Source organism: Ambystoma mexicanum, chromosome 11 (genome assembly GCF_040938575.1).
Source record: "Ambystoma mexicanum isolate Mex_15411 chromosome 11, UKY_AmexF1_1, whole genome shotgun sequence".
Classification (NCBI taxonomy): Eukaryota; Metazoa; Chordata; class Amphibia; order Caudata; family Ambystomatidae; genus Ambystoma; species Ambystoma mexicanum.
The window spans coordinates 999,258,956-999,271,918 of NC_090934.1; the positions used below are offsets into that span (position 1 = coordinate 999,258,956).

The 12,963-nt window shown below is 45.1% G+C and overlaps 1 protein-coding gene across 2 annotated transcripts in view; it reads left to right on the top strand.

Moving 5' to 3' along the window:
* Positions 1-12,422, top strand: part of WDR76 (WD repeat domain 76) — a 35,857-nt gene extending 23,435 nt beyond the window's left edge. For both annotated transcript variants that reach the window (XM_069624189.1, XM_069624190.1), the window contains 8 exons: positions 59-148; positions 3,284-3,330; positions 4,946-5,099; positions 5,417-5,575; positions 8,150-8,367; positions 9,317-9,469; positions 10,187-10,243; positions 11,344-12,422. In XM_069624189.1, coding sequence (XP_069480290.1) covers positions 59-148; positions 3,284-3,330; positions 4,946-5,099; positions 5,417-5,575; positions 8,150-8,367; positions 9,317-9,469; positions 10,187-10,243; positions 11,344-11,599 — 1,134 coding nt within the window. In that variant the 3' untranslated portion in view covers positions 11,600-12,422. The remainder of the gene's footprint in view (positions 1-58; positions 149-3,283; positions 3,331-4,945; positions 5,100-5,416; positions 5,576-8,149; positions 8,368-9,316; positions 9,470-10,186; positions 10,244-11,343) is intronic.
* The last annotated feature ends 541 nt before the right edge of the window (positions 12,423-12,963 follow it).

Below are 12,963 nucleotides of genomic sequence, written 5' to 3' on the forward strand. Positions count from 1 at the left end.
CCATGTCCTCCCAAAATGGTACAAAGAATCCCTTCAATAATTTCTCTTATCCCAACAGCCGATGAAGCCAGCCGGACCCCTGGACATGACACCCGTGGATGAGGCAGAAATTCTGGGGTTTCTGAAAGTGTGGAAAGAAGCGAGTTTGGTAAGCTGGGTGGACTGAGCACGTGGACACTACCTCTGGTGTCTCTTCACTTTGAGGTGTATTGTGTTTTTGTGTGAGCTAAACCATTTTGGTCATTGCCTGTCAAGAGTTGCTACACTGGCTTTAGTTCTCAAGTTTTTTGTTGTTCTTTTGGTGCTGCTTGTGGGGGGAGGGGTTCATTTTGAGATTTAATATCCTTTCCAAAGTTTTCACGCTTCCATCTTTTCACCAACAGAAGTACTCTTTCTTTAAAGGTATGGTACAGGGTAACATTGATTTCTTGCGTTCCCTTTTCCACTCTGGGACATGCATAGTGTACCACTAGCGAAAGGAAATAATGTCTTGCAAAGATTCAAAGTAGCTTCCTAGTGCAGCTAAAGAAAACATCTGTGAAGTAACCAGTTAAATCACAGAGAAAGTTTATACTGGGAGGTTTTTGAGGACCATTCTGAAGTGGAATTGGTTATGAATGCCTCTAAGCTGTACACGGGGAGCTTTCCATAGAGTGGCCATGCAGTCTGAGCAGGTTAGATCTCCAGCTAGTTTACTTTTTGTAAAACGCAAGAACGTACAGGGACAGATCTCCTAAAATTGCTTTGAAGGAACATTGACACAATGTTGCAAAAAGCTGTGTGTGTAATACAGAACCACTTGAAGTGTTGCAGGGACTCTACTGTCATGAACAGTAAACAGCCGGTCCGATAGCACAGCGAGTAGGGTGCTCGCTTTGACATCTGTGCAGAGCCTGCTGACGCAGGTTCGAAACCCGGCAGCGCCAAACTCAGCCTTCCATCCTTTCCGAGGTCGATAAATGAGCACCACACACCGTGGGTAATGATGAGCAGCGCTCCGATACCTGAGGGTTCGTACCGCTATATAAATGCTAAATTATTAAATTAATTATAAAACGTTCCGGGCATTAACTTTGACTTTGGATGCCTCCTTAATCAGGGTATGGGGTACCCATGTGGCTGAGCAGAATTGTGATGGTCCAAGCCCTTCCTTACTGACCCACTTACCCACCCCATATGAAAACGTGGGGAGCTCTGCATGTTAACCCCTCCCTACGCCCCACCACAAACATTTTTACATCTCTCCCTTATATCGCTGCCAAGGTCGTAAGCATTCCGTGACATGAGTCAGTTCGCCTGTTTTGCGTCCCGTCTATTGATATTGATTGATATGCTTTCATGGTCTGAGAACCTAAAGGAAAGGGGCATTTGGGATTTCTTTGGTCCTAAAAGCCTTATTCCATGTGCTTGTTCCGTGATCTAGGCAACATGGGTACAAGTGGAGCTAGTTTGTTCCAGACAAAACATACAAACTGCTTATAAATTGGTGAGGCAATTTCCACACTGACTCCAGGGTCCTGGCTGGCTAAAATGTAATTGTAATCTCCTGCTACTGTGAGTTAGTTTGTCCAAGATCTCCAAATGGCTTTTAGGCATGAGGAAATGTCCCACCTGTGCCACTTTGAAAGATGGTGTACAAGTGTGAGGGGGGGGGGGTTCTCTAACATTTGTATAGCTTCACACCTACATCAACCCCTAATCTGGAAACCTAATGTTGGAGTTATACTTTAATCTAACTTTGGGGTGTAGTGAGGTGGGGGGGTGTTCGCAAGGTGTCTTACCACTAGAATCCTTCGCACAAGTACATATGGAATAGTTTACTATAGTGCTTTAACTCCACAAACGTAAAAGTGGAGCCAAAGCTGGTGATATCCTGGGGTACATAATTACACACCGAGTTTAAATGTATATAAGCAAGCCTAAACCCACATTTTACGGGTCACAAACACTGTGCCTGTATTGGAATTAACTCTTTGTAGTCATAAAAATCTGTTGCAGAAGTCAGAACCAGGAGTTTTTCAAATGTAAAGTTTTGAATTGCATTACAGTGCTCCATTTTCTGGGGCATGGCACTATTTGCTTTAGAAAAGCTTTCGCACCAGTTAACTTAGTTAAAATGGCATCTTTGAGTTGGCTCTCTGGAGCCTGGATCTGGGGTCTATAGCAGTCAACTCATGTCTTTGTACGCTCTGTAGTGGAAGACCCTCCTCTCCCTGGGAGTTCAATCTCTATGCTGGGCGTTTCACTGCACAGCAACAAGGCAAGAATTTGCCAAAAGGATCCCCCGCCCTTATCGTCTGCCAGCCATATTTTGGTTTAGGTATTTAATTTTAAGCGAAACTGCCTCACAGGTTTCATCCAGTCCAATCTTTGTTGTGTTACAATAGCCAATCTCTGGCCACCATTTCATGTTGCTGGCCATTGTGCTGCCTTCCTTGCCCCAGGACCAGCACCCGCGTTATTTGAAGTCTTCCAATGAGTGGAAAACTGTAGCCTATTTGGTTATTTAACGCTCCCAAGGCGGTAGTTGATTGGATGTGTAGACCTCAATTGTATCCTTAACGATGCTTGTAACACCTGAAGTCGATGCAACAGGCATTGCTGTATTTAAAAAAAAAATGCAGTCATTTTTATTTTTTTAGTAACGGTAGCTTTAGTGGCGGAGATGACTTCACACACACTGATCAGTGATTTAGACACGGTTTTAGGTGCACCCAGTTTGTTCTGTAAATTGTTGAATCGATCCTTATCGGAAGGGGCAGTGAAAAATTTGCTGGTTCATATTCTCAAGTCTCCTTGGTTGTTAATGATCTGCAAAATGAGGCCGTTCCTTCTCGTGGATCTACAGTGGTATTTTGCGTCCAGAATTGACTGCTTCAGGCAATAGTTTGTTTTGGTCAAATGTACGTCAAGCCAGCTTTTGGGAAAGAAAAATCTCCAATAAATCGGCAAATGTAGATTTTCTTTTTCCATTGTGAGGCCAAATTCGTTTTAGCTATGACACCATCAGGAGCTCCAGCTGGTGTTTGCAGGAAAACCCCCTCTGGCCCGCAGAGTTCTTGTCTTCCATCATTCTGCCTCTTTTACACAGGGTCTGGCCTTTACCAAGACTGTTGCTTCTCTGGTATTGCCCGTTGCAGGTTCACCTCTTAGTGGCATTGTCACATAATCTGATATTTTCTTCTTTGTGTACCAACTTCTTTCTTTTCCCTTGCAGTAATGCCTGTCTGTGATGTTTGTGTACTGTTTGATCTAACCTGCGTTTTCGACCTTTTCTCTGCAGGATGGGCCTGCCGAGGCCTTGAAGCAGCCACTGAGCAATTTGAAAGGGTATGTAACTTGTTGCGCATGCACTCTCCCTCCGGACCTTGCAGTACTAATTGCACTTTTCTCCCCTCTGGTTATTTGGTCTTTTTGACTTTCCTGCTATCTTGTTCTGGGTGGTTCACCCTTTTACTTTGTCATTTGTCTGTATTTGCCTTGGCTGTAGAGCTCTTCTGATGTGTTCCTGTTTTTTTCTGTCTAGATATTGTGATGCTCATCTCAAACTCGATGTTTGTTGTGTGTATAAAACTCTGCTTTTACTGAGGCTGCCGCAGTGCGGTGGGGAGGGGTGGGAGTGCAGCAAGGAGATTCAGGAGAGCGTGCTGAAGGTATATAAAGAATGTTGGTGGAGGCAAATATGCCTATTGGAGTGTTAAGAAGTCCTAAATTAACTTGGCTCGCACAAGGGTTTCTTAAGGGCCACATTTACTGGGGGGTTATCCTACATGTGCTGGTTAATGAGATTCCAGTTGGGCTTCTTTCCAGATTTCACCTCCACCTAAATACAGGTGCACTCATTGCCATTGACCTATGCTCTTCACGATGGCAATGCTATTAGCCACAATGTGAATCTTGGTGGCTGTCTCCCAACATGCATTGTCCAGTCTAGACTTGCTCCGTTGGTTGTAATTGGAGTGAAGCCTAAAGTAAGCCCCTCCAGTGCAAGATCATAGCCTGTAGCTTGGTGCTCCTTCTTGCTGGCCACCTCTGCAGTTCAGGATAATGACTAGTCGGGCAGTGAAGTCAATCCTATTTGTTAATTGGTGAACTTCACCGGGGAATTGGCTGGACCCCTGTCGCATCCGTGTGTTTGGACTAGGAGCACCCATTTGTGGGCCTCTTTGACAATGGCTGTGTTTCCCATTGCTATATTGATCTGCTCATGTCGAGGGAGGCTTGCAGGTGAGTCGGTCCCTATTTGTACTTGGGGGATGCAATTTAAAAATGGGGCCCCATTTCAAATCCTCCTAATCCCCTCTCGTACAGACATCCTACAGGGCACTCTGCTCCTTGTTTTAGTCTGCGTGGTCTCTGTTTGAAGACCCTGCTACCGGGCTAGTTTTTTGCCAACTGCTTCAGGCCCATTTATGTGCTGTGCTTGTTTGGCTAAATCTCATTGGGAACCTTGCTTCACTGCTGTGACACTGGCTGCCACTGTCCCTGGGTACATATCTCAAAGGCCACCGCCTTGCTTTGTTTACCTGCCCAAGTTTGGCAGCATGATCTGGTGTCAGAAGAATGCGGATCTTGAGCCCTGGTGCAGTTAACTACTCTACAGTGTGCTGCTGCCATACACTCGGGAAGACCTAATTCTTGTCTCTTGAGCATGCACCTCCCGCCATTCAGATCAGAAGATTCACCACCCTTGGCGGGTGGGGGGGGGGCGCCTGGGGGTCTTTATGCCACCATTTACCTAGTGATTAATGTTAAAGGACATTTGTACCGCGCACTATCACCACCGGAGTGGAACTAAAATGTTTTCAGAAATCCCTGCCAAATGAGCTTTCACTTGTCATCTCACGGTTGGTTTTTCTCAGCATATGAATGTTGTGGTGCAACTCGTATATTCCTATTCGCCAAGCTGCATGGTGATATTTACTCTCCTGATTACCCTCTCCAGGTACAAGTCACGCCTGCGCAGCATGACTCTTGGGGAGGAACAGGTTGCCAAGGTGACGAAGAACCGGATATTCTCTGTAGCCATTCATCCCTCAGAGAGCCGGACGCTTGTGGCTGCCGGAGACAAGTGGGGCCAAGTTGGACTCTGGAACCTGGTGAGGAATTTTTTCTGAATGTAAAGTACCCTTAAGTGGTATATAAGCGTTGTGCGTGCAGAGTTTGTGATGGAAATTTGGGAACATTGAATGAATGATGCCTTTTTTATAGGAGGGGAGGGTGTAATCCTTTTTAGATATGGGCATGGATGAATCTTTGTGGTTTTGGCACTGTTGCCTAGGGCCCTTGTGGTGTGGACATGCTGCACTGGCCTATTTTTGTGGATTTGGTCGTGCTGCTTGTAATAAGTGTTGTGTGGATTCCTGTCACTAAATCTTCCTACCAGTACCCATGTCCTCTTGTCTTCCTGTTCTAGGATGATCGATCATCTGATGATGGGGTTTATGTGTTTGAGCCTCACTCCCGCCCAGTGGGGTGCCTGCACTTCTCTCCTGCTCACCCTGCACACCTCCTCTCCGTGAGTTACGATGGAACCCTGCGGTGTGGTGATGTGAGCAAGGCAGTGTTTGATGAGGTAAGATTCCACCATATGTCGGTTTCCTGTGCTTCCAAAGTTGAGGTCTTCAGCTGCGGGTAGTTTATTTGGTGAATGTGATTGGGCTAAGACCGGAACTGCTCTTGTCGCTGGGGACCCCTACCCGCCACCCCCAACCACCAGTTCTGTATGCAGAAGAGGGACTACAGATCAGAACTTTCTATCTCGAGAATCAAGGGGTCTTTATTTGTTAATGAGCTGGTCTGTTAGAATAGTCCTTCAGACAATCTATACTGATGCATGTGTTTGCTTAGTTGAAGGCCTTAACATCCATTTTCTTGTTGACTTCTTGCAATGGGGCATGGCCAGAGCAAGGGATCAGTTCCATTTGGACATGTGGCACGTTAAGTAGCCTCTTCCCTTGCTTAATGAGACCATTTGATGTACCCAATCACTCCTTCATCCACATTCTACCACAACATTGGTGGTGCTGTAGGTGACTGGCTAGGATTCACTCTCCGTAGCCCCCACCATGAGCTGCTCCTGTGCCAGCTCGTATTCTCTCGTGCGATCAGAGGAGACTATTTCCATGGTTCCTTTCATTGCATGCATATTTCAATGTCCTTGCCGGTTGTGGATGAGCTTGCTTGACGGCAATGTCCAGATCTGTGTGTCGCGTTCAGATCTCCACTAGCTGTGCTTGAAAGTTTGACATTACTGTGAACGATCTTGGTCTGATGGCAGCTAAAACGTTTTGTCATTCCCACATGAAGTGTTTGAATGTGATTGTTGGTTTTATTTTTGTTCCTTTTTGTTTTTTTCTGGGGTTGTTCTAAGTGCCAAATCAGTGTGGGTAACTTGTCTGAAGCACAAGACTCAAAAGCCTGAAATGTTAGTGTACATTGGGCATTGTAGGCACTTGAGCTTGTGACCGCACCTTCTTAAGGATCTCGTCCTTCTTAATCTCTGGGGAGGAGGATGCTTTTTATGTGAATACATAAAAGAATCTAGGGCAGAATTGGTATTTCATCTGGATGGAGATGTATGGTCCAACTTAACCATCGCCACAGTCCAGCCATTCGCATATATTCACACACTACATACACCCATTGACAAGAAACTGGGAGATTGTGGAGGACAGTGAGCAGAAAATGTCTTGCCGCAGTGAAATATAAGAGCAAAATCTAAACTGCATGTGAAATGGTACAGATGTCTCCCATCTATAACTATGGGGGAGCGGGTGGCTATTCGATAAGTGCATAGGCTCTTGGTGCTGGTGTGAGCATTGAGAACTCCAGGATGCAGCCACCCTTACACTGAAAGTGCACCATTCCACTGCTCAATACCACCGCCCTTTTTCTCCTCCTAGCCTTGGGTGTCTACCCTATTTTAACATGCGGCCTAGCATTTTCGCTGCATTTTTGCAGAAAAGATCAAACATTTCCCTCTCATCCGTGGCCCACAGACCTTCATCTCAAAGTACCACTCTGCCCTAGATTTTGGTGTTTGAGTTTGGCATTGCACAACTGTTAAGTGAAAATAGAAATGTGTGTAATGACCTTGGATTAGAGAGCTGTTATGTAGTGAACAGTCTGTAAATCTCCAACGGTACACTTTTTGGTTTATGTGCCCTAATGAATGGGCTACACTTCATGTGTGATCGGGCAGGGTTCTACAACCTTTGGCTCACCTGATGTTTTGAATTTGCCTTCTACAGCCTAGTCCATGGTGAGAGTTATAGGGGAGCAGCCTCTTATGTTTGTATACTCTGCTTATCCAGAGATGGAAGGTGAGGGACAGAGGGGGTGTCGCTTCTGCTCACCTTAGTAGTAATAGTAACATAGTTTATTTATAATACAAATTCATAATCGGCAGGTAAAATGCACATATAGCAGCATCACATCCCGTACAGTGTGTATATGACCTTACACACACACATTTTTAAATCCTGCATCAAACATCCCAGAGATTCCGACATTACTGTCTTGCGCTTGCAACAAAGGAAAATGTGCCCCTGTCTAAAGTTGCCTTTTTAAAGCAATCAAAAAAAGTTTCTGGGTAAAACGAACCATGTACAAAAAATAATTAATGCAAATTTGATTTGATGAACATCACACCTGCAGACAGGGTGCTGCTCCTAATTGCAACTGTTGTACAGAAACAAATATTACTGCAACTCGCTGTATCTAGCCCAACCACGTTATCTGATAAATTGACTTCAGCTGTTGCTCTGGCAGCCGTTCTAAAACCACGGAGACTGACTTGACCCAATTAATTCACACAGGTCAATGAGGCTCAAGTGAGTCTGTAAAGGGAGGGTACCACAGACCTTTGTAATAGTGGCCGGTTTGATATCTTGTGGTACTGTAATAGTGGCCGGTCTGATATCTTGTGGTACTGATCACAAGTGTTGACACATTTTCTTCTTTGCCGGGTGGCTGCAAAGTCGCTCTGTACAAACCTCTGGCTGTCGATGACGTTTCTCATGTTCAGAAGCCGTGAAGCGTGAAAGCTTTGAAGGTAGACTGGTTGGTAGTTCAAAAACACTAGAAGATGGCTTTAGGCATGGGCGCAGATGTTCCTCATTGTGGTGACTCCTTTGTTTACTCCTAGGTGTACCGTGATGAATCGGCCAGCTTCTCCTCCTTTGATTTCCTATCTAATGACTGCTCCACCCTGATTGTGGGGCACTGGGATGCTGACATCGCTGTGGTGGACAGGCGGACCCCAGGAACATCCCACGAATTGTTGGGACAAGTGAATTCCAAGACTGTGCGCACAGTGCACATGCATCCAGTGGACCTGAACTACTTCCTGACAGCAGGGGCCGGGTGTGTGTCTTTATTTTCTGTGATAGCTTATGCGTGTCTGCTGAACTATAAGGGCACTGTGCTCTTTATGAATGCAAAATTATATTTGAGAGAATGTTTTTCAGTCGGGCGGGCTGTCCAAGCCTTTGATACTAGCGTGGTTGTAGCATTTTTTTGGTGCTTTTTAATCACAGTTGGTCTTCTGTTTGTTTATTTGTAGCGCGCCAGACCCGAAGGTATCCGGGCTCGTGGTCAAGAATACTTTTAAATTTACAAGTTACAGTTGCAGATTAGTTACAAGAGGAAAGGTCAACAGCATGAGGATAAAAGTTCAGCACAGTAAATATATACACAGTCAATGTACAGGAAAATGTCAATCCGTAATAAGGAAATATATATATATATATATTTTGCAAGGCGAGCAGCAGGGTTTCAGTTAGGCAAGACTCAAGACGTCAGGGAGGCTAGATTATGGGTCGTTTTCTTTGAGCCATTTAATGAGGTTTAGTCTAAAGTGTAGGTAGGACAGGTCAGACCTTAGAGGGGTTGGCAGGGAGTTCCACAATTGGGCCGCTTTCACCGGGAAGCTGTTTCCTCCGGCAGTAGTCAATTTGAATGAGGGGACAGCTAGACAGTTGGTGTATGCTTCTCTGGTGGGTCTGTTCGTGGTTCTTCTTTTGACCCTTTCTATTAGATATTTGGGTGCTAATTTCTGGCAGCTGCTGCATGCTCCATCTCGTGCTTTTTGTCTTTCCTCTTTGTGGCATTAGAGGGCCCGGTCCTCTACAGCGATGACTGTCACGTTGATGATGCATGATTCCCTCCCCATGCCTCTTCAGAGCCTTTTCATAATCTCACATGGGATTATCGGGTGCATGCTTAATTTCTCTAATAGGAGTCAGGACTAGTGTCTATAGCTAAAGCCAAAAACCTTTTTAAAGCATTAAAAATGTAATCATTTCTGTTTCAGGGATGTTTCAATTTATGACCTCCGACGCATGAAACCGAGAGGAATGCGGCCAGTGGCGTCTCTGAGCGGCAATACCAAGAGTGTAGGCTCTGCATACTTCTCACCAGTCACTGGTAACCGGGTGGTGACTATCTGTGCTGACGACCGCATCAGGTAATCTGGAGAGCTGCTGGTTGGGATACCTTGAGAAAAGTAATTGCAATAACTGATTACATGGAATATTGTAATTGCGGTTACTGCTATGGAATATCTTGCAGTAACTGCTATGGACCACTGAACTACGTTCCAATTGTGGAAGGAAGTAATAAAACCTTATCCACTTCGTGAGAGTCTCACTTTCCAAGTCTGACCTCCATGATTTTGTCCTCCGTAAGCACCCACATCGTAACCTCTTGTGGAGATTTTAGGATTTTGCAGCACATGAGCCTAACCAGGAAATGATCTCCTTATGGATGGTATATTGGAGGATTACTACAGCCCATTATTTCGAAGGTGATTTCCTCCTTGGGCAAGGATCTGCGGTGTACGCACCAGGGCTTGTATTTGCATTTAAACATTTCCGACAAGTGTTTCGACTGCATTTTGAAAGTAGATTGTATACATTGCACACCGCCCATAGTAATTTATTTGTCTACAAGCGTGACTTTACCCAGTGGGTTCTGCAACCCTGGCTCCCCATATGTTTTGGACTACAGTTAGCCCTAGCCAGCATGGTCCATACTGTGGGATCATGAGAGCTGTAGTCCAAAAACGGAGCAAGAAATTTGCAGATCCTTGAAGGGTGGGGTTTGATTCTAAATACTCCTTGTGCTCTAGGACCTCATTTACAAAATGCCTGGCCATTTAATCTATTTCTTTGCTTTTTGCCAGGGTCTATGACACCAGCAGTCTGCATGCGGAATCGCCCCCAATTCTCCTGTCCCTGAAGTAAGTTGGCGTTTGTTGAGAACACAAAGTGCTGCACCCTTTTGACCTGGTCTTTACTGCCTTCTTTTCTAAGGAAGGGGGGAGTGGGTGGGTGGGGAGGTGTACACTTTTTCTCCTCCCGACCCCTCGCATTTACTGGGCCTAGTCATTTAGTGGAAAATTGCGCTTCTGTTTTTGCCTTGGTATGTCCGATTTAGCTTTCATTTCTAATTTCTGAAACTAACGTTTGGGTCCTTCTGATCCACATGAGCCGCTTTCATATAAGAACCCGTTATTTCCGGTTTAATTTCCGGTTTAGGAGGTGGTGTTATGTGGGATAGTAAACTGCCAGGTCACACTGCAGACATCGCCTGCACCAGAACGAGGTTTGAATGATTTAGTCAGCTGAGCCCGCCCTCTGACTAAGGTTATTCATTTATCGAGACAATCTTCATAATGTCTGGACTGCATTAAGTACCCTTGACGTTTCTTTGCAGTCACGGTATTCTTTCTGTTACTTTCACGTCGCGATTTCCTTTCCAGTAAACCCTTTGTCCGCCCCTCTGCTAATCTTGCTCATTTGTTCCAACCATTTCTATATTTCTAGTCTTGCTTCCATCTTAATCTCGCTCACCCTAACTCATTTCTAGTTTGGTGTGTTGTGCGACAATTGCGACACCGTAAGCCGATTGCATTAAGGAACATATATGGCGATATGGCATTTGAGGAGGGCACCCATTTAGCTGGGTGTTTGGTTATTTGCGCACCCATTGACTGCCCATGGCCGTGCTAATTCCCTATTGGCATCCCTCCCAGTTCCTGCCCTTGCCCACCCAAACCCCAAGTTATGCTTTGGTCCTGATTCCTGAACACCGCACAAAGGCTTCCTCCAATGTCTATACAGACAGTAACACATTGCTTAGGAGACTTGGCGTCCTGTGCTGACCTTCCTGGGGTGATGAGTCACTCCTCGCCAGACACGGTCACTTCATTGTTAGCATGTGTTCAAATAAAATTAGTTTATTCAACCAAACCACTCTGGTAAAGCTATTAGATAAAAATTGATTTGTACTTTTTAAAAAACTTTTCCAATTCTAATGTTTCTTGCTATCCCATTTCAGGCACAATAACAACACTGGTCGCTGGCTTACCAGGTTCCGGCCGGTGTGGGACTACAAGCAGGAGGACTGCTTTGTGGTGGGTAGCATGGCACGCCCCCGTCAGATTGAAATATTCCACGAGAGTGGCGAGCTCGTACATGCCTTCACCAATGAGGATTACCTGGGATCGGTGTGCTCCATCAATGCCCTGCATCCCACCAGGAACCTCCTAGTAGGGGGCAACTCAAGTGGCCGTCTGCATGTATTCATGGACTAACTGGCACTGGGTGCTTGGGTTCCTGTGCTGGAGGTGGTTGCCTCTCGATCTCTTTTGTACTGTCGAGGAATGCTTATGGTTTGGGTGTTCACCTGCAAGTCCCTTTGTTTTCATATAATTCAGCACTTTTTTATTTCACCATATTTCCTGCCTGATTTGTGGACACCCAAGTTGGCTCTCGTCTCAGTACAAACTGTCCGAGTGAGGCTGGTGAGGACTGTCTCAGTCTAATGCCGAAGCCTAATTGGACTACACAATCGCCGAAGACCCCTTTGTGTTTTGGGTGACCTGGTGTGGTGCAGTTTCAATTAAAGTTGAGTGCATGTCTGTTGTGTATGGTGTTGCACGTTGAGATTGCCCTAAATCCACTCCTAAAACGTAAACGCATTTGTTTGGGGGGAGATGCCATGGCCTGTCAGCAGTGACCGTCGCCATAAACTGCTTACCACCCTTTAAAATTTGCAGTATTATTAAACTATCAAAATTAAAGTGGCCCAGAGGAAGGTGGAAGAAGAGTTGACTTCAGAGTGCAAATAATCTGACACTTGCACTCCTGGTGGAACCAGTTGACGGAATCATGCTGTTGACCTTCAGAGTTTTGCGTTTGTAGCACTTCTGTAATTTGGGTCAGAATATTATGTTAAATGTCTGTTTCATGCAATGTAAGTATGTCTAGGCCTTGTACCTGCTTGACCTTCCAGGGGCCATTTGCTGCATGTGCTGTTTTTCTGTAGTTTGATAATCCTTGTTCAAAATCCCCCCTCTGTGTTTGTTCCATCTTATCAGTATTTTTTTTTTATATTAAAGAATTTATTTAACGCTTCTGGTGTTACTACAAACCTCCTGCCGCTGATCTTGTTCTAATGGATAACGGTCCTCTTTTGTAGCATTGAATTGTACTCTCATGATATGTTATATTGCAATACAGTAAAGGGGTTGACAGTGGTACATCACTGCTGATCTACTTGAGTGCTGATAAGTCGAGAAGTGGCTTGGAACTGCACCAATGACCAGTTCCTACACATTTCTAAACCGAAAGCCTTAGTTATGCAGTGGAAAGGAATTTAAGTAAGCAAACTGGGTGGTTGCTTGTGCAATTTGTGGTTCTCTGGAAGCTGCGCTTTATTTATGGTGGGAACAGTTTGTTTTGGCCTGCATGACTTTTGGTCAGCTTGTATTCTGTGGGCAGTATTGGTCTCTTTTGCTAGTGTTCAGCTTAAGTCGGTTTATTAAATTACCAAGTGTATTACGAAACCTTAAGTGTTGCCCAGCTGGCGTTGGTGGTCGAGCATTGTCAACGCAGTGTAAATTATAGACCCTAATGCACCATGTTGATGCATAATCCTGTGCCACTATTTCTTTAT